The sequence below is a fragment of the Pelodiscus sinensis genome, chromosome 1, assembly GCF_049634645.1.
Source record: "Pelodiscus sinensis isolate JC-2024 chromosome 1, ASM4963464v1, whole genome shotgun sequence".
In the NCBI taxonomy this organism is placed as follows: Eukaryota; Metazoa; Chordata; order Testudines; family Trionychidae; genus Pelodiscus; species Pelodiscus sinensis.
This window is the reverse complement of record NC_134711.1, coordinates 81,849,996-81,871,787: the sequence shown is the minus strand read 5'-3', so window position 1 is coordinate 81,871,787 and position 21,792 is coordinate 81,849,996. Positions and strand designations below refer to the sequence as shown.

Here is a 21,792-nt window from a genome sequence, read left to right as displayed (position 1 = left end):
CTATAGCTCTGAGGTGCCAGGGTGGATGGTGGGGTGTACTATAATGCAGTCCCACAATGCCTGTTTTTGCCTCTCTGGTCATTGGTTTGAACTCTACTGTCCTGCCCTCAGGTAACCAACCATTAAACCTGTCCTGTTCCAATTTGCTCAGCAATACATGAAGTGCTCTCATCACATCTTTCCACATGACCATGCCTTCTCCACACACCAGGAGATCCTCTACTTGGAGTCGTTCTGAGATGCTGAACTTCATCAGCATTTGGGCAGAGGAGCTTGGGTAGTCCAGCTGGTCACCAGATGTAGGAATTATGGTTTGCATAGGCAGATATTGGGATGCATGACTGAAAGGAGCTATGACCGGGATGCATTGCAGTGCCGTGTCAAAGTGAAGGAACTGCAAAACGCCTACCACAAGCCATGGAAGGCAAACAGCAACCTCTGTGTTGCACCCACAACCTGCCAGTTGTACAAAAAACTAAACAACATACTAAGGTTACCCCAGCTCCATTCTGAAGACCCCCGTGGACACATTGAGGTATGAGAAGCCATCCCTGAGTGGATCAAGCCCCAGGATGAGGAAATTGTGGATGAGGGTGCTGAGCAGGAGGTGGAACCAGAGCCAGAGGACAGCTTGGTGTCCACAGATGCATGCAGTCAAGACCTATTTTCTGCCCGATGGAGGCTAGCCAGTCGCAACAGTTGGCAGTTGGGGAAGCCCAAACAGCAGAGAATGCACCTGGTAACTGTCTTTGATTTCTGGAAGTGCTGAAGCAAGTTGTTGGGAATGGGAACATTGCAGAAAGTGGGCTTGTGTCTGTGTGGTGCTAGCACTGACACAGGGCAAGTCAGATGCCACACAATGTGTTAGACTCTCTCACGTCACAGTAGTTTGCCTCAAAGATCTCATTGAAAGAGCCCAGCATCTGTATGACAATCTGCCATTGCAGGTTCCTTGACAGAGCTGCTGCTGTTCGTTATCTCAGTAAGGATAATATTCCCACGCCACTGTCCCACAAGGGGTGGGGAGACTATTGCTGCACACAGGCAAGCCACATAAGGGCCAGGATGGAAGTCACAATCTCTCAGAAGATTCTCCAGTGCTTCCCTTCTCACCCTCAGTAGCAAAATAACTTCCAAGATGAACACATCCAGTGGAAAATATGTGAATGTTACTGATTATAGGACCTCCCTGCAGCATTGGTTCTCCCCAAGAGACATGTACAGACTACAGTAAGGCCCTCCACCAATGAATTCCCCTATCCCAGTGGTTAACACACCATTGTGTGGGTCATATGCTCACCCCGAAACAACCAGTGATAGGTTTGTGAACAGTGCTTGTGTTTACACTAGGTTGTGTCAGTGCTCTGTCTAGTATTAACAATGGTCTCTCTGTAAAATGTTGCATTTTGGCTTCATAGATTTAACCTTGGGATCCTAGCATCCCTTTTTATTGCTGGCTGAATGGCTGCCAGGGTAAGGAAGTGGCTTTGGAAAAGTAAAGATGATTTGATGCGCGACGTTATGCTTCAGACTGCTGCTGAAAAGAAGGAATTGAGGAAATGGAGGACCATGAGAGGACAGAATGGAAGAAATGCTGAGTGCTGGAAAGAAACCACAGTGGCTCTTAAACATTGTGGAGTGTCAAGCTGACATGCTCCTGTAGCTGCTAGCACTGTAGACAGAGCAGCTCCGCAATTCCCCTTTCAGCAGCCAATGTCCCAAACTGTTTTCCACGTGCCCCCCTCTCACAGGCAACACATTTTGTCCACCATCCAGTCCCCAGTCAGCACCCGTTGCACTCCACACCTGCCATTTCACCATCCAGTCCTGCAGATTCCCACAGGCACCCAATGCACTCAACCTCTGTCCCTGTGCAGGTTAGCCCTGCTGAACTTGCAGCACTTGTTGTACGGCACATCCGATGACAGGGTAGCATATGATACTTGGAGATGCAAAAATATTTTAACATATTGGGGCCTCTCTTCCCTCCCCCTTTCCTTTCCACAAAGTGCAGATATGTCATGGTGAATTCTATGTTAGTTGCTTTTCATAAATGAAATTCTTGGATTTGAAAGCAATCCTTATTCCATCACCTGAAAGAAGCTACCACATGACAGTCACTTTTGGACTAAGTGCATCATATGGACCAGTCACAGTCCCCCACAAGCACTGCAGCCACTGCACACACATGCATGGTAACAAATATTACTGACTTCCAGCATTAAATTGCTGCCTCAAGGCATCCTGAATCCTTATAGCCCCATGTTGTTCTGCTCTAATAGCCCTGGTCTCAGGCTGTTCAATCTCAGCCTCTGGTGAGCCACTCCTGAGTGAAGCTTTCACCTTCCATTCACAAATGTTATGGAGGGGACAGCACATGGCTGTAATCATAGGCATGTTGTCATTGGCCAGATGTAGCTTCCAGTACAAATATCGGTAGAGGACTTTTAAATGGCCAAAAGCACTCTCCACAGTCTTCTGCACCTGCTCAGCCTGTTATTGAACCACTCCTTGCTGCTGTCAAGACACCTACTGTAAGGCTTCATGAGCCAGGGCATTAAGGGATAGGCAGTAGGGATGTCAACACTATCCAATAAACCAGTAAGTTTAGGCTTATCGGTTAATCCTGACGACTACACACACTTCCCCCCCCCCCTTGCTGCCTCTGTATCAGCATGGAGTGTGAGGGGGGCAGGCAGGAGCTGATACAAGTGAGGAGCCAGCTTTTAAGTGGCTCTCTGTGCATGCCAGCTCTGTGGACCTGCCTGCTGCTCCTTGCTGCCTCCTACAGAGACAGCAGGGGGGGAGGGCAGGCAGGCAGGAGCTGGTGCTGGCTTGTGCGGGGGTGGGGATGCTAGGGGAGGAAGCTGGCTTAAAAGCCATCTCCTCTTGGCACCAGCTCTGTAGAGTTGCCCTCACCGCCCCTCTCCCCCATGCTGCTGCATCTATCAGAGGCAGCAGTGGTGGGGAGCAGGAGAGGCTGCCGCAGCCCAGGTCTGCTGCAGACAGAAACTGCTCTACAGCAGCAGCTTCTTTCCAGGGTGGGAGTTGAGGGGTGTTCCAATCTTCCTATAGACAGCCTCTGTATTGGAAGCAGCCATGTGTGGTGGCAGGCAGGAGCTGGTCTGTGCAGGGAGTTGCTGCCTTCCGATAGAGACAGCAGTGTGGGGTGGCAGGGAGCTCCCAGAGAGTGGGCCGGGAGCACGCTCGCTGCTGGCACCACCTCGGGGGACTATCAAATAATTGTGTAACCACAAAAAATTTGATGTGGTTACATACCTATTCAGTTATATACTATCTAACATCCCTAATAGGCAGGATCTCACAATGGGCATTTTGACTTCCTCTACGGTGATCTTTTGGTCCGGGAAAAGTGTTCTGAAAGATGTGTTGGTCATGCACCTTTCTGTACCAGCCTTTGTTAATGTCCATGAATTGCCTACGGTGATCCACAAGTGCCTGGAGAACCATGGAGAAATATCCCTTATGGTTAATGTATTCAGAAGCTAGGTGGTCTGGTGCCTGAATTGGAATATGTGTGACATCTATCATCCCTCTGTAGTTAGGGAAGCCCATCTGTGTAAATCCACCCACAATGTCATACACGTTGCCCAGTCATGGTCTTTTGAAGCAGGATGCAATTAATGACTATGCATATTTCCAGCAACATGAGTCCAACAGTCGACTTCCCTGCTCCAAACTGATTGACAACCAATTGGTAGCTGTCCAGAGTAGCCAACTTCCACAGTGCAAATCACCACACACTGCTTCAGCTCTCCTCCTGTCCTTGTGCCACAGTTGGGGGTGAGCTCATCACACAGGCCCATGAAAGTGGCTTTCCACTATAGTAAAATACCAAAGCCCTCTAATTCTTTTTCATCAGTTGAGATGCTTGATGATTGAGGTTGTAGATCAGGTCTAGGGCAGAGGAACTAGGGAAAGTCGGGGCTGGAATATACGGTTCTACGGGGAGCAACTCTAGAAACGGTTAAGATCAGAAGTAAGAGTTGGTCAAAGTTTTCTGTCACTTAAGCTAATAGTCAGAGGAAAACAAGGAAAGGGGTAGGTTTGGACCCATTCAGGTTGGACGTGCGTGCACTGTGCTAGGAGCAGTGGAGAAATATCACATGCTTACAGTTGGTTATTTGCTTTTTGAGTCAGAAAAACGCAGATGGAAAATAAAATGTTTGTGTCATTGTAAATCACAACTGTACTCTCTCCAAAGGTTTAAGTGCTCACTTTGTTGCAACAGCAAGTGTGTTGTGGTTTCAGCAACCTTAGACAGAAAAAAAAATCCAAGTAACTTTTAAGGTGGTGTGTTTCATTTCCAAGTGAAGTATTTTTGTATGGGAAGGTAGATAAGTACCAGAGTGGGGGAAGCAGTATTAGCATGTAGCTCTTGCCCTTCATACTTTAGTGTGATTTTATAAAAGTTTGACTAGAATATTGAGGTTATAAGCTTCTGAAAGGTCCCTTTCAGATTGTATAAAGTAGTCCTCCCTATCTATAGATTTTGAAATAATCTTTATACTTAGGCTGTTTGAATATATTATAATTGTACCATATAAAACACAGAGAACAGTGAGTAAGAATAAAAATCTTTAAGATCTTTCTTTTACATTTCTCTACTTATTTTAAGGTTTATCAAACCAGAGTCTAATTAAAGCCAACTGATAGAAAAATTGTACCAAGGGGACTAGAAACTTGAGTTACTCTACTAAGGTTATGTCTCTAAATAAATGATATAAAAACTGGTAATCAATTTTAAGTTCTTCAAAATTTTAACTTACCTACGCTGCTTGGCATTTGTAAAGCAAGTAGCACAACAGAGCCCCAAATCTGATTGGAGATTTTGAGCCCTCCTGTGATATACGTTATAGATTTTGCATTCTTTTTTCAACAGGCTTGATATCAGAGATGAACTCTTAAACTATTGTAACATGATCCCTTTCTGTCAAAGAAAATTGTCAGAAAATTGTAGTATACAACCTACGGAGGGAGAACCGAAGCTCGAGTCCTGCCACCCTAAGCACCCTAGTCAGGGGGACCAAAGGTAGAGTGCCACCACCTAAAGGGCTTGCAATCTGAGACCCACCATCCAGGGAGAAGCCCCTAGACTTTGGCTTGAGCCCCACTCAGTGGGGCTCAGGCTTTTACTTGAGTCTTGGGCCCTAGCAAGTATAACCCTGCCCTTGTGACCCCAGGTCCTGACCCACAGTTTGAGAACTGCTACTTTAGCTTATATATTTCTGAAGCAGTTATATTCAGGTTTCTTTTCAGCAGATGACAACATACGAATATTTAAATAGAACTTAATTTTTAACTATCTATTTGGTAATTTATTTAACAGAATAACTAGGACTAATCCTACAACTCTTTCCAAACCCTTTTCAATGAATGCTACCCTTTTGTGCAAAGGTACGGAACCTTTGGTTCTTACTAGAGTGTGAAATGTGTTTAGTATGGAATGTGCTTACTATTTAGAGTAAAGGCTCTAACTAAATCTTCAAACTTCTAAAATATTTGCTTTATCTGCTAATTATCCTGCAGATTGGCTATGATTCAGCCTTCACTGTTCTTACAAAGCCTGATCCAAACTCAGTGAGGTCAAAGTATTTCTTTTGAATTAGGCCCATGACTTAGGTATACATTTTGTTGGGGCAGATTTCTTAATCCTCACTGTTGTCATTTTCTCTGTGCCTTTCCTTACTGTTTTTAGTGTTCAGTGTATGTACTCGTGTATTATTATTTCTTTAGTAATTCATTAGAAAAAATGTATGAGAATAAGCAGAATACAAGAGCAATGAAATTCTAACAAATGTTAAACTTAGCTCAACCTCCTGAGTGAGAAATAAATGTTTCTAGTGAAAATCAGTTTAAAAAGTAATGGTTGCATACAAACTTTTCATTAGAAAGATAATTAAAGGTCTGTTTGCTTTTTTAAAAACCGCTCATAGAGGCTAAGCCACAAATGTCAAATTGTGACTCCTGAGTTTTCTGTGGTAAAAATCTTACGCCTTCTGCAGTCATGCAAATGATGGTTTTAAGGGTGGTTAGCAACATAGGTTAATGTCTGAAAGATGTTTTTCAGAGAGATAAGCACTGTCACATTTTCTTTTCAATATTTAGAGTTTTTGTAAGGTTTCATTCTTCTCACATTTCTCAAAATATAAGTAGGGCCCTCCCAAATTCATAGCCATCAAAAACATGTCATGAAGTCTAGTCTTTTATGTATATTTGTCCTATTCTAGACAGATTTTGTGAGGGGAAACCAGCAATTCTCAAACTGAGGGGCGTGATTCAAAAGGAAGTATTGGGGGAGCACAAGGTTATTGCACAGGGGTTGTGGTATGGCCACCTCTGTCTTACGCACTGCCTTCAGAGCTGGGGTGATTGGAGAGCAGCAGATGCTGGCCACGTGCTCAGTTCTGAAGGCAGTTCCCCACCAGCAGCAGCACAGAAGTAAAGGTGTCAATACTACACCATTCTTCCTTACTTTTATGCTGGTGGTGGCATTTCCTTTAGAGCTGGGCTCCTGGCCAACAGCCACTAGTCTCCTGACCACCCAGCTCTGTCGCTAGCAGTAAGGGTAGCAATTCCACAATCGCCCTTATAATAACCGTGGGACTCGTCTATAACTCTCTTTTCAGGTAGACCCCCTACAGTTATAACACCATGACATTTCAGATTTAAACAGCTGAAATTATCAAATGTACAATCTTATAAAATCCTATGACTGTGCAATTGACCAAAGTGAACCATGAATTTGGTAGAGCCATAGCTATAAGAATAACAAAAAGAAAAGCTAGAAGGATTTGAAGATACCAAAGGGTATGTCTATTAAAGCTAGGAATGTGCTTTCCAGCATGGGCAGACAGATGTGCTAGCTCTACTGGCATTAGTGTGCTAACCTAAGTATAGCCAGGGAAGCACAGGTGGTGGTTCAGGCTAGCCATCTGAGTACATTCCCATGGTCTGTAGGTAGGGCTGTACTCAGGTGGCTAGGCCTGATCTCCTGCCTCTGCTGATATCTCCCAGACTATGCTGATATTTTTAGCTATCTAGTTGGAGCAGAATTAGTGCATGTCTGTCTGCCTGCTCTCAGAAGCATGCTTCTAGCTGGGGTGTAGACATATTCATGGACACCATTCTTCCATACCTATGTATTGTGGTTGCCAGTTCTCTCTCGTAGCCTCTGTTCTTATCAGGTTTAAAATTGGCTGGGGTTTTAAGCATTTCTTAAGTGTTTCTTAAGACTGATAATAGCGCCTACTTCACCAGTACCATACTTGTCTGTGCCCTCTGAAGGGATGAAGTGTGAGCTGAACGGACACTGTTCTACATCTGCTTCTGGGCTCAAAGTAGGGATGTTAAATTTCAATTAGTTGATAGGGGGCCTCTGCCTTTGAAGTGTAGCAACAGCCATAGGGTTGTTGCTATACTGCAAAGGCAAAATTGCTGCAGGGAGCACTGGGCCAATGGGGGACTCAAGCAGTCCCCGACTGACCCTGTGCTCCCTGCAGTGTTTCAATGAGGCAGTGCTGCATGGAGCCTGGACTCAGCTGGGGACTCTTCTGCTGACCCTGGCCTCCGAGCAACGCTGCCACTTAAAAACACTGCAAGGAGTCCAGCATCAGGCTCCACGCAGCGTTTCAAAGCGGCAGCACTGCATGGAACCCCAGGTCAGTGGGGGGAGTCCCGAGCTCATCCTAGGCTCCACACAGCACTGCTGCTGTGAAACACCATGTGCAGCCTGGGGACACCCTAGCTGGCCCCAGGCTACAAGCCGTGTTTCAAAGCCGCAGTGCTGCGTGAAGCCCGGGATCTGGCCCCAGGCTCCATGTGGCACTGCCACTTTGAAGAACCCCTTCTCTTTCTGATAGAGGCAGCAAGGGGAGGAAGTGACTAGTCAACTATCCTGTTGACTATCTGATAAGCATTTGCTTGTTGGATAGTTGCCTAGTTGTTCACATCCCTAGCTCAAAGGCAATGGTTTCCTCAGCAGCTCCCTTAAGTTTCTTTGAGAACATTTTTGACAACGTTTTCTTCCTGTCTTCCTCTGGTTTTGTCCCTAAGCTCTAAGCTTTGGAAAGAAAACAGGGGCTCAGCCTAGCACAAGATTCAGAGCTGCTTATGCAGGTTAGTAGGGACCAGCTGGCAACATCAAAGTGTTACTGTTCCTGTATTTCTTTCCTGCTCTCACTTTTCCCATCCTATTTCATTCTTTCCCAGTTTCTCTTGCTTCTGCAAGCCTCGGGTCCAGCAAAGATCCCACTAAATTTGAGCTATGTGGTATCTCTGCAAAATTCCATGATCATATATCAGCAATTCAGTTCTTTAAATAGTTATAGACTAGGAATGTAAAATAGCAGTTAAACAATTAACTGGTTAACCAGGCCGCAGGGCATGCGCTGCTAGCGTGGCCTGGGCAAGAACTGTAGCTCCACACGGCCAGATCAGGGGTTCTGCCTGCCCCCCTGCCCAGGGCACGGCAGGGCTGGAGCTAGGGCTGTTAAAGCCATGCCACTCTGTCGGGGTCTTGCCTGCTACCCTGTCCGAGTTCCCATCACCTGGCCTGGTTAACCAGTTACCTATCCAGTAAGTGGTTAGCCAGGTAACCATTTACATCCCTAGAATAGACTAGAACAATTCATAGTTTCCTATGATGCTAGTGTATATTTTAAAATTCCATTGGATTTTGATAATATTGCTTGTACATTTGGTGCTCCCAGTTGATTTTCTTAAATATAGGCATGGGGTAAAACTAAGATCGTGGAATAGCCCTGATTTTTTTATGCAATGTTCAGGGTAGTTCAGATGCAGTAGTTTGGCACTGGCAGCATGACACATTTATAGAGACAATGGTATTTTAATGCAGTGGTTTTCAGTGGGTGATCCAGAACCCCTGGAGGGCTTCAAGCAAGTTTCAGGAGGTCTGCCAAAATCAACCAGAGTATGTGTCTGGTGTTAGACTTGCTGGGATGCCAGGCAGAAAGCTGAAGCGTAAGCCTCACGACCTGGGGCTGAAAGCCAAAGCCTGAGCAACGTAGCTTTGCAGCTTTCTCTGTGGTGTGAGGCCCTGGGCAATTGCCAGTCCCCTTAACACAGGCCTTGACTTTTAGTCTACTAGATATGCAGAAAAAAAATTGTTGAGGCACTGGTGGGACATGGAATTTTGATAGCATATTGGAAGTAAGGGGCAGGTGGCAGGGAATCTGGACCCTGAACCCTTGGCCAGGTGGCAGCCCCAACTGTAGACCCAGCCATGGTGGTAGGGCAGCCAGGCAGCAGCCTGGACCTTGACCCCATGGTTCTGGCTGGCAGCCCCAACCCAGACCTCAAATCCTGACTCCAAGGGACAGCTCCTGGACCCTGTGGGGCTGGCTGCCTCAGACCTTATGAAGTAAGCAGGCTTCCTTGGGCCCACACCATGCTAGAGGAGCAACTGGGTACCTGGCCTCCTTTAGTATATAATTGGGCAGCAGCTGTATGTTAGTTGAGCTGCATGTGGGCTATGGGTTGAAAACCACTGCTACTTCCTGTGGCCATTCTTCAGTATAATTCCCTCTTACCAGACCCTTACCTTTTCATTTTGAGAAACAATCAAATTCCATGTGCATCCCATTATCTTGGCACAACCAAACTAAGGATGTGAACTGGTTAACCAGTTATCCAGCAAACATCAACCTTACTGGGTGACTCTTACCAGGTACCAGTCAGCTGATACCTGGGAGCAGTCCCTCATCCATGGCCTGCCGTGGGCAGAGTGCTTTTCTAGTCCCATGGAGGTAAGGAGTACAGGATGTGGGAGAGCCAGGCGCAAAAGCCTGCCGTCCCATGCACAGGAGGGGGGTGGAGCAAGATTCACCTTTCCGTCTTATAGGACTGCTGGTGCTGCTGCTGGCCCTGATTAACTGATTAAATGGGATTTTACAACCCAAAAGCAAACCCTGACCTTATTTTAAGTTATGAAGAGGAAGCTGCATACCATATTTGGGTCCTAGCTCTTACCATTTAAGGGGAAGTTCTTGAACAGAGATGGAGGGAGGGAGGGACATGCATGTTTCTAAAATATACAGTAAGATGTGATGTGCACATTTAATTATAAACATTGACCACAACCTCACTTTAGCTCTTGGATTGTTTAGCTCTTTTGAGGGACAGAAAAAAGCAAGCAACTCAAGAGATGGTATTTCCCTGCTCTGAAAAAGAAACACACCATCACAATAGTAAAAATAATGTGGTGCAAGTAAGCACTATCTCACTTAAAATTGACATTTTTATACACGATTGACTCTGAATCAGTGCCTTACTATTTTAATATTTAGTGAGGGGACGTGTTTTTGGTTACATGTACTTGTTTGGTGGAGGAGCATTAACTAATACAGACACAAAGAAGGAGAATGAAATCAAATAAGTTTGAGAACCACTGAGCTAGCATATTAAATTAAATACCTTTTTTAACACTGAGGAGATCTAAAGTGAACAAAATCGTGTGCTTTTTGCATATGACAAGAAATTTCAGAGTTAAAGGGAAAGTGGCCATTATACTTTAACATATTGCTCCTATAGGCATTTTGCACCAAAAAATAAGTTATGTACACTATGATTTAAAATTCTGCAAATTTTGTCAAAATAACACTACATAATCAGACCAGTTTCAATTAATTTGGTAATTTATTTCAAAATACCTGTCATCAGGTAGATCAGTAACAATACAGACACACACAAAAATTCCCCCATGAGTCAAGTTTAAAGATTCCCCGATGACAATTATGTCCTGTTTCTCTATCACCAGCCCCCCTCCCTCTGAACCCAGCTGTGGCCCCCACAGCCCAGACACCAGCTCCCCATGCCCTCTCGCATATGCCATCATGTCCTTCCCTGAGAGGGACAACAGCTGCTAGGAACTCTCTAATCTCTGCTCCTCTCTTTCCCTTCCCACAGCATCTTTTGTGTGTGAGCTGGGTTCTGCCAGTTTCAGTGGCCTCTAGTGTAGGGATGTTAAATGTAGATTAATTAACTAATCATATAGTCAATGGGCTTTCCATCGACTATTGGATTAGTCTATAAGGGCGCCTCTGCCTTTGAACTGTAGCAAGAACCCTGCCAGGCTCTTACTATAGTTCAAAACTGGAAGCCCTGCCAGGAGTGCAGGGCTTCCTTTTGAAATGTACAAGAGCCCTAATAGGGCTCTTGTACATTTCAAAGACTGAGGCGCTGCAGGGAGCTCAGGGGGACTCCCTGCTGGCCCCGCACTCCCTGCGGCACCTAAGCCTTTGAAATGCAGAAGCAAGCGCAGGCCAGCGGGGGACTCCTGAGGCTCTTGCACATTTCAAAAGCAGAATCGCAGCAGAAGTGGTGCAAGCGGAGACTGCTTCAGTCCCCACTCACATAATTTCTGCTGAGCCTCTATCTCCTCTGCCCCTCATGGGGACGATGCTGGAGGTCCTTCACAAAATGACCCTTGCTGACATGCTGCCCCCAACTAGGGCACTAGCCCGGCCCCAGTGCTGCCTGCCCAGCTGTGGCTCCCCAGACTGAAACTCCATGGCTGTCACCAGGGCCAGAACTCTGCGGCTACTGCCGCCACCCCTGATCTCGATGGCTGGGGCCGGAGCTTTGCCACTGCTGGCCCCCGAGCTTTGTAGCTGCTGGCCACAGAGCTCTGCAGCCAGGGCTGGAGCTTTGAGGCTGCTGCTTCCAGCCCCTTGCTACTGTCCAGCCGCAGGGGATGGAACTTCCTGCTGCTCTCCGCCACTCCCCACCATGGGGCTCCTGGCTGAGTTGCCGCCCCCATTCCCCGCTGCTCCTTACTCACAGCCCAACCTCCCTATACCTGGGCTCTGTGGTCCAGGAACATCCGTGGTCCAGCGGACCAGAGTCCTGGTTAAGAGAGGTACAACCTGTATTACACAGTGGCTCAGGATTTCCCAAAGAGTAACACTTTAAATTGATATTTCAAAGAATCCCAGAGGAAGGGAATAAAAATTGTTTGAGTGAGTAGAGCTTGTGTAGGTGACATTTTATAGACTGGAATTATTAATTTGAACAGGAGAAAAATAAAGATGATTTGATGAAGTATCCAGAGTTACAAACAAAATAATGAAAACTGACTAACTGCAACTAGAAGGGCTCCATTACATATCCCTCTTGGGATAATGTCCCAAAGTGAATTGTTAAACTTTGGTATAGTTTATACAAATTGAAATAATTAATCGATCTCATCACATGAGTAAGCCCATTAACGTCATTGGGGCTAATCAGGTATTTAAAATTAAGCACACGTGTAAGTACTTCGCTGAATTGGAGGCATAAAAAAATAACAGAAAGCTAGAGGGAGAAATGATCATCCCTCATTATAAAAACTTTTTTGTTTCTACTGTAAGCTTCCTGGCATGATACTGTTTTAGGCTTTGTCTAAGATAAATCAGCAGATTGACCTGAGTATGCTAATTTACTTGTCTGCATGGCTGCTTTCTTGGTTGTTTGCGAATCAGTTTTCATTCTTTGTCAGGATACTGTTGACATTTCTGTGGCAAACTTTTGAAGAAACAATTGAGAGATAACATTAGTTCAAAGAACAAGCAAGTTGGCTTTGATTGAGAATTTTAAAGTGAATTGAAACATTAAAAGATTCAGAAATTAGTGATTGACGAACCCACGTGCAAGTGCCATAATATGTTGTACAAAGAATGAATACACTGTCACTGAACTTCTGAAAAGCTGATTTTTTTAAAAACAGAATTAAAGACTAAAAAGTACCCTTTTATATTAAAATAGTTCAAAAATGCATCATCAGAGTATACGATAGCAAGAATTTATGAACAATCTGATATAATAAAGCAACCTTATTAAACGCAGATGTGATGAGCAAGCAGTATGCTATGCATCACCAACAAAAATGCAATTATATCACTTCTCTCTTCTACACCTTGAATTTTAATCAGTCAAAATTTAAGAATCCTCCAAAAATAACACAATTAGGGTGAACAATACATGGTCACATAGTAACACGGTATCACAATCTCCTGTGTAGGAAGTATTTATAAGACGTGCTATGGGATCCAGGGACAGATGGAATTAAGTTTTATCAAGTATTCTTAAAACTACAATACCTACATAAAGATCTGAAGAAACAGATCGATAAAGCCAGCTGTGTACCCAAAAGTCACCTGCTATAGGACAGACCTAACAAAGAAAGCCACTCGATGCTACTGACTATTGCCTACACCCCTGAACTAAATCCTTTCCAACACATCATCATGGATTTACAGCCTATCCTAGATGATGATCTCTCACTCTCACAGATCTTGGGAAGGAGGTCAGTCCGTGCTTAAGGACTGCCCTCCCAATCTGACACTGAGCTCAGAATTATACAAGACCCAGATACCTGGTCCCAGTCTGAGGATCTTACTGTCTAAAAGATTGACAAAGTCAAGTAAGAACTTAATCGGAGACTTGGAAAGTGTAGATAACTTAGATAATTTTTAAAGTAAAGTGAGGAAATAATGGCATTATAATCTTGTGGGTCCATATTTCTAGGCCTTGTAAAATACATAGACTTTTAGTATGAATTTGAATGAAGAGATGGATTGAGCACCTGTGGAAAATCATTCCACAGATTGATTGGAATAATAATGAAAGGCGGTATTAAGGTGTGAATGAGGAAATTTTGAGGGTGGTAAGTCTGGAATCAGTTGTGGATCCAAAGGGCTGATGTAACATCTGAATATAAATAAGCATAAAGACTTAGTCAGGATAGAGTTGTTCAGAGCCTTGAAAATGAGGGGACAGATTACATCACAAACACATGTACATCATATTTGCTTCATTTTCTGGCAACTATTTATTCATGAAGGAGGCTAATTGAGGAAAACTGCAGGAAACCTTGTAGCAGTGCAAGCCTGTTTTTTCACATTCTGTTCTCTCTCTAAGCTATTTATTTGGACAGTCCCTCCCCTTTCCCCCCTTAAAGCAGATGACTGGATGTGATTTTTGTGCTTCTATACTATTCCTGGTTTAAAGTCAATAATTTCCTAATTGTAATTTTTTCAATTTTATAAGCACATCCTAGGACAGCTTTATCACATGCTTCTTTCTCTCTCCCATTAAACCTAATCATATGGCCTAAAGTTTTTACCTCCAATCACTGATTAAATATACTTGGTGAATTTTTGTAGTAAAATCATTTTGATCTACCCTGAAAACTCGCTCTGAATAAAATATATATTTATAGCTAAATCCCTTCCAACAGAGAGCGTCTGTGTTTCCCAAAAGCAACGGGGTTCTCAGTTCACTCTAGAACCAGCATATGAATCATCTTTTGGCATAATGGAACAACATCACACATTGTGCCCTATTCCAGGAGATGTGTAAACCTTCAAGTTGTGTTGGCATATCTGCCATAGGTGCAACAAAGAAAGATTTCACAAATGGCACTCAAGCTTCAGTTACCTATTTTGGCAGCACAATATTCTAAATCCCTGCATGATTATGCTTTGCTAGTGTTCTTTGATCTTGTTAGTAACATACATGTAACTGCAAAAAGAGAACCAGTTAGGAAAAAAGAAAATTGATAGAACTATAAAGAGACCAACTGTGTACTTAACTCATATTGTGTTCGTCTCTTCAGCATGTGACTGTACATTGCAGTATATCTTGTGCAATATGGCATGAAGAAGTACATTTTATAAATCTTCAGGTATTTTGTATTAGGGATGTTAAATAGCAATTTATTGAATAACTGTGTAACTGCATCAAATGTTAGCATTTACACAATTATTCAATACTCCCAGAGGGCAGGGCTGGCAGCCAGTGCAGTCTTGGCCCAACTCCCGGGGAGCCCCCTGCTATCCTGTGCTGCTGCCTCTGTGTCAGAGGCAGCAACAGGGGTCGGCAGGCAGGAGCTGGTCTGCACAGGGAGCCATTTTTTAAACTGGCTCCTCTCACAGACTGGCTCCTGCCAGCTGCCTCTGTCCACACGCCAGCATCCTACAGAGCAGTCTTTGTCCACAGCGAGCCATGCGTATCAGCTCCCACCTCCCTTTTCCCATACTGCTGCAGCTCCTTATCTGCACTGGCTCCCACCTCCTCCCCACTGCCTCTGACACAGAGGCAGCAAGTGGGGAATGAGTGTGTATAGTTGATAAGATTAACAAATAAACCCAAGCTTCTCGGTAATCTTGTTGACTACATGTTGACATCCCTGTTTTGTATTAGAGGGCAGGAGTGAGCCCTGTAGTAAGGATTATGTCTATGTACGTTTGTTAAAGATCAATGCATTTCTGTATTACTGTGCGAAGAATTGTTTACATTGACAATATTTCTCCGTTAACATGGTAAATTAATTGAGTTGTCCAGTGTTGCTATATTCTGTTGTATGATGTTGTAAATGTATATGTACAAGGAAATGGGGTTGAAATTTGTGAGGGAACTGTAATTCCTCCCTGAGTCCGATCGCACTATCAAATATAACATTGCTGAAATAACTTGCATACTTCTTCGCCTTGTATTTTTTAGGCAAAATTAAGATTGAATGTATAGCTAAATAATTTAAAGGTAACAATAGTTACAAGAATAGTCCTTTTACTGTGAGTAAATGCTGTGTTCCATTCTGATTTCCCCATTTGAAAAGCCAACATATGGGATACCTGTTCACCTAATCTGATGTTACAGTATAAGTGGTTAATATACTTGATTGTGGCATTGCTATGGTGTTCTGAGAGTGGTTTTGGTACACTTTCAGCTAAGGCTTATAGTAAATCTCCAGTCTTATGTCTACTAAGAGGAAAGAGACTGACAAGCCTATGAGGGCTTGCTGGTAAATTTGCTCCTCATACAGACTAGAAATCACAAGGTTTATATAAACATGATGGTGAAGATGAAGCCACTGCTAAGTTAATCTTAAAGGAAATAAATATCTATACAAACTTTTAATGCGTATCTTCTGGTCTGTAAACTACTTGATGATAGTTGGGATTTTTGATTTTATAGTTTTTGAGGTGGGTATTTTTATGGAAAACCTACAGTTGTTAAGGAATTGACCCACCTTCAGATATTATGGATCTTCAGTTCATGTGAGGTCTGGAATGTTTATTTTTGTCATAGTTTTCTAGTAAGGGAATTCCAATAATATTATGTACTCTGATTCTCTTCAGTAGTGAAATAGTAAAATGTCCAGTGAGTAAAGATTATTTGCATAGTAACAATTTTCTTTTCTTTTTCTTAACATGTTCATCGTGATGAATATTTGGCTTTTCTGAATTATAGAGCCTATTGTGAAGAATGGCAGGCCTCCGACATCTCACAGTATGCACTCATTTCTTCACCAGTACACGGGATCTTTCAAGAAGCCCCCTTTACGGAGACCACATAGCGTTATAGGAGGCAGCCTTGGCTCTTTCATGGCAATGCCTAGGAATGGAAGCAGATTAGGTAATTTATTATTTTTGGTTATTTATATGTTAAGATAAAATCCATATCTGTTCTTCACAGCAGCTAGAATTGATATACTTTAGGTCAAAAGCTGTTCTGGGAATGTAAAAATATTGCTAAGGTTGTCATAGAAACAAGATTTTAAATTGTTGGATGTCTCATTTAAGATTTTAAGGAAGACAATTGGAAAAAAAGAGCATAGAGAGTGTTATTTCATGGAAATCGCCCACATATCCTTTTAATGACATATATAACAGTTACAAGACATTATCTATTTTAGTGTTGTATAAGGCACCTGTGTCCATAGTATTTAAAATGTACAGAAGGTACATTAATTGAACATAGCAGAAATTAAGGGCTTTCTTGTCTATTTGAGCTGGAAAAAATGTGGTTTATCTTTAACTTTTAGGAAATCTAAGCAAAGAACCATTAGTTAACTCTTTTCTCTCTCTCGCTCTCTCTCTACAGCAGAGTGATGTCATCACGTCACTCTGCGTCCCCAAGAGCACTGACCATGTGACTGCTCTGTGAAATGGTTGGGGGTCGATGGGCAGTGGTTCCATCCTGCATGCCCCCTGGATCAATGTCCGCTTGCCTCTGGGCTCCACTCCCAGCCTGCCTGGCCCAGGCACCTACCGCTCGACTTGGCTCTGTCCGGCCCAGCCTGACCATGGTGCTTGTGGCCCATGCTTCAGGTCTCCTCCGAGTGAGTGGCTTCAGCATGTGCCGGTGACCCAGGCTAGCACACTTTCCCAGGAGCTCTGTCTCTGCACACCTCTTGAAGCATTGTCCACCTGCTCTGGGCCTCGCCCCCAGCCTGCCTGGCCCATGCGCCTGCCGTGCTGCTTGGCTCTTGAGGCTTGGGCTCAGGCACGCTCTCGTGGGCTTACCACGAGCAGGGCAGGTCTTGCACCCCAGCTGCTTCCCCAGCTCTCTGGAGAGGCCACTATGTGCTCTGGGCTCGCCACAAGCAAAGCTGCCCCAACAGGCCCATTCAAAAGAGATGGGCTGAGAGCGGGCTGTGGCTCCTACTGCGGTGTCTGGGGCTGTGCTGCCTAGCATTCTGCGGGGGAGGGGATATGCAGTTCGATGAATTCATGGGTGGGGGCAAGGTGTGTGTAGGGAGAGAGGAAGGAGGATAGGGTGTATGTAAAGATGGGTGGTGTGGTGAGGGGGATATAGGAATGGAGGCAGGTGTATGGCCAATGTAGGGCTGGGGAGGGTTAGAGAAGGATGGTGGTGTAGGAATGGAAGAAAGAGGTGGGGATAGGGATAGGCAGTGGGGGGTGAGAGGCTTTAGGGAGGATAGCCAGTGCAGGAATGGAGGCGGGGGATCAAACTGAGGTAAAGGTTGCGGAGCCTCGGCCTTGTCTGATGGCTGGGGTTGCCACATCTCAGCCAGCCCTCCCTGGCAGAGACAGGGGGTTGTCAGGCATTGCCCCCTAGTAATTATATTGAGAGTTTGTGTAAATCTTTTTGTTTTGCTCTTAGCAGTTGTTGTGCTCTTACTCTTTGGGGCAAATAATGATTTTAAAACATTTATTCACTAGTTTGCTATATTGCTGGCCCTAGGCCACCATTAATTTTATACACTAGCAAATAAAGCCAGTTACTTTTGAGCACTGTGTAATCATTTTAATTATTTTAGGTAGTATTTAATTCTTAGGTAGTATTAGGGAAAAAAAGGATCAGTTGGGAATTAATGCACATTTTATGAATTTTTTTGCTCTTTTCCCTTCACTTCTGAACCTAATGCCAAATGTAAGTGGCATTCAGGCCAGTTGCTCCAAGGCTAGAACTGCATCTTTGAGACTAGAATGGAATTGTCTGTAATTTACTGTGTTCTGTCATAGTAACTATTCCTTTTCAGCCTTATCTTTCTGCTCTCTAAGGGTATGTCTACACTGTACACTTATTTTGAAATAAGCTATTCTGGAATAGTTATTCGAAAATAGCTTATTTCGAAATGGCACGTCACACTGCAAGGAAGCCTCAAAATTAGTCTGAGGCAGGCTTCATTAATGTAGACGAGCTATCTCGATTTAGAGCCACAGGAGGCACTGGGGAGGAGTAACTTAGAATAGCCCTAATGATGGTCTATTTTGAAATAGCAGAAGTGGAGTGTCTGCACTCAGTTTATTTCAGAATAGGCATTATTCCTTGTAGAATGAGGTTTACAGATTTCTGAATAAGCTGGCCATGATTTTGAAATTATTTTGAAATAACAGAATGGCTGCGAAGATACTCACATTGTTATTTCGAAATAGCGCTAGTTATCTCTAAATAATGGTGCAGTATAGATGCACCCCGACTCTCCCTCCTAATAGCACAGTATAGAATGTTCCTGCCTCTCACTGTGGAACTGTGCAGCCAATGCCAATATAAAAGAGAGCAGGATTTCCCTCTGTCCTATGTACCATCTGCAGGGACTACCTCTTGATGTAACTGAGTGCCAGATGCCTACACTTCTTGCATAGCTAGGCTTTGCTTAGGCTGAATGAAGAGCAACCACATGCATCTTATGGAAAGGCAGAGTATAAATATTTAATGCTACTTGGGTAATTAATTTATGTGAATAGATATAAAGAAGTCAAGTGGTTTGACATGTAACATTTACATTCTGTACAATTATAAGATTAATGTACATATTTGTATATTGTATTCTCTGACCATGGCCAGAGTCTTCCTGTGCCTTTTGGGGCCTATGGCAGTGTGCATGTATGGTCTGACACACCAGGCTCTGCATGCAGCTGCTCTAGCAGTGGCTAGTATCAACGTACACCCAGTCCAGGGATCCCCTGGATAAGGTGGTCACATGATCCCCTCACAAATTCTTACTGCCTTGCAGTGGTGGACTGTGCCAGAGAACGTTCTGTGGGGAGTCTCATTCTCCACCCCAGCCGCCACACTTGAACTCATGTTGAGTGCTTCAAACCTGAGTTGGTATGTACACCTAGGGAACCTTCAGACCCAAGGGCTATGGACCCAGATGAAGCCAGGTTGCACATAAATGTCAAGGAGCTCAGAACAGTTTGTCTGGCCTGTGGGGTATTTCTACTACTACTTGTGTCAGGCAAGGTTGTGAGAGTTCTCAAGGACATCACTGACTCCATGTTTTACATCAGTAGGCAAGAGGGAGTGCACTCCTCAAAGCTGTGCCAGGAGGTGCTCCTTCTCTGGGACTTCTGCATCAGCCACAACATCCACCTGGAGGTGGCCCACTCCCAAGGATCAACAGCACCTTAACAGATCACCTCAGCGGGGACTTCTCACCATAAACAGTTGTTCCACTGAGAATTGGCCTCCAAAAACTTCAGGAAGTGTAGAACTCCCCAAATAGACCTCTTTGCCACCAGACAGAACAGGAAGTACCACCATTTCTGCTCTTGGTGGGCCTGGCCAGAGACTCCCTCTCAGATGCTTTCCTTCTGTCATGGTCCAAGGACCTGCTGTATGCGTTCCTGATGATCCCTCTCATCGGCTGGGTCCTTGTTCAGATCAAACATGACAAGTCCTGTGTCACCCTGATTGCGCTGGCCTGGCCTCACCAACGTTGCTTCGGGATGCTACTGGACTTGGCAATATACTTCCCTGACCCTCCCCATCCATCCAGACATGTTGTCACAAGACTAGGGTCAGCTCCTCCATCCCAGTCTTACATCCCTGCACCTCATAGTGTGGATGCTCACTGACTGAGCGAGGCAGAACCTATCTGCTCAGAAAAGATACAGCAGGTCTTGTTGGGATGCTGGAAGCATTAAGAACATAGGAACATAAGAACGTCCATACTGGGTCAGACCAAAGGTCCATCTAGACCAGTATCCTGTCTGTCAGCCGTGGCCAATACCAGATGCCCCAGAGGGAGGGAACATATCAGGTAATCCTCACATGATCCCTCTCCTATCACCCATTTCCAGACAAACAAAGGCTAGGGACACCATTCCTGCCCATCCTGGCTAATAGCCAATGATGGGCCTAACGTCCATGGAATCTATCTAGCTCTTATTTGAATCCTATTAAAGTCCTTGCATTTACCACATCCTGTGGCAAGGAGTTCCATAGGTTGACTGTGTGCTGAGTGGAAAAAAACTTCCTTTTGTTTGTTTTAAACCTGCTGCCTATTAATTTCATTTGGTGACCCTTAGTTTTTATATTGTGGGAAGAAGTAAATAACTTTTCTTTATTCACTTTTTCCACACTAGTCATGATTTTATAGACCTCTGACATATCCCCCTTAGTCTCCTCTGTTCTAAGATGAAAAGTCAAAATCTTTTTAATCTCTCTTCATATGGGATCTGTTCAAAACCTCTAGTCATTTTTGTTGCCCTTTTCTGAACCTTTTCCAATGCCAATATATCTTTTGAGATGAGGCGACCACATCTGTATGCAGTATTCAAGATGTGGGCATACCATGGTTTTATATAGAGGCAATAAGATATTTTCTGTCTTATTCTCTATCCCCTTTTAAATAATTCCTAACATTCTATTTGCTTTTTTGACTGCCACTGCACATTGAGTGAATGTTTTCAGAGAACTATCCACAATGACTCCAAGGTCTCTCTTGAATAATTGTAGCTAAATTAGTCCCATCATAGTGTATGTATAGCTGGGATTATTTTTTCCAACGTGCATTACTTTACATTTATCAACATAACATTTCATTTGCCATTTTGTTGCCCAATCACTTAGTTTTGTGAGATCTTTTTGAAGCTCTTCTCAGTTTGCTTTGGTCTTAACTATCTTGAGCAGTTTGGTATCATCTGCAAATTTTCTCATCTCACTGTTTACCCCTTTCTCTAGATGATTTATAAATAAATTAAATAGGATTGGTCTCAGAACAGACCCTTGGGGGACCCCACTAGTTATCTCTTTCCACTCTGAAAACTTACCATTCATTCCTACCCTTTGTTTCCTGTCTTTTAACCAGTTATCAATCCATGAAAAGACCTTCCCTCTTATCCCATAACAACTTACTTAAGAGCCATTGGTGAGAAAGTTTGTCAAAGACTTTCTGGAAATTTAAGTACACAATATCATAGAACAATAGAATCATAGAGCTGGAAGAGACCTCAGGAGGTCATCAAGTCCAGCCCCCTGCTGAAGGCAGGACCAATCCTAACTAAATCAACCCAGCCAGGGCTTTGTCATCCCGAGACTTAAACTCCTTTAGGGGTGGAGATTCCACCACCTCCCTAGGTAATCCATTCCTGTGCTTCACCACCCTCCTAGTGAAATAGTTTTTCCTAATATCCAACCTAGACCTCCCCCACTGTAACTTGAGAACATTGCTCCTTGTTCTGCCATCTGGCACTACTGTGAACAGCCTTTCTCCATCCTCTTTGGAACCTCTCTTCA

At 44.0% G+C, this 21,792-nt stretch overlaps 1 protein-coding gene across 1 annotated transcript in view; it reads left to right on the top strand.

The window, feature by feature from the left end:
• Positions 1-21,792, top strand: part of CDK17 (cyclin dependent kinase 17) — a 169,539-nt gene that overhangs the window by 83,610 nt on the left and 64,137 nt on the right. Inside the window, exon 3 of the mRNA XM_075933731.1 lies at positions 16,273-16,437. Within this exon, the coding sequence (XP_075789846.1) occupies positions 16,273-16,437 (165 nt within the window). The remainder of the gene's footprint in view (positions 1-16,272; positions 16,438-21,792) is intronic.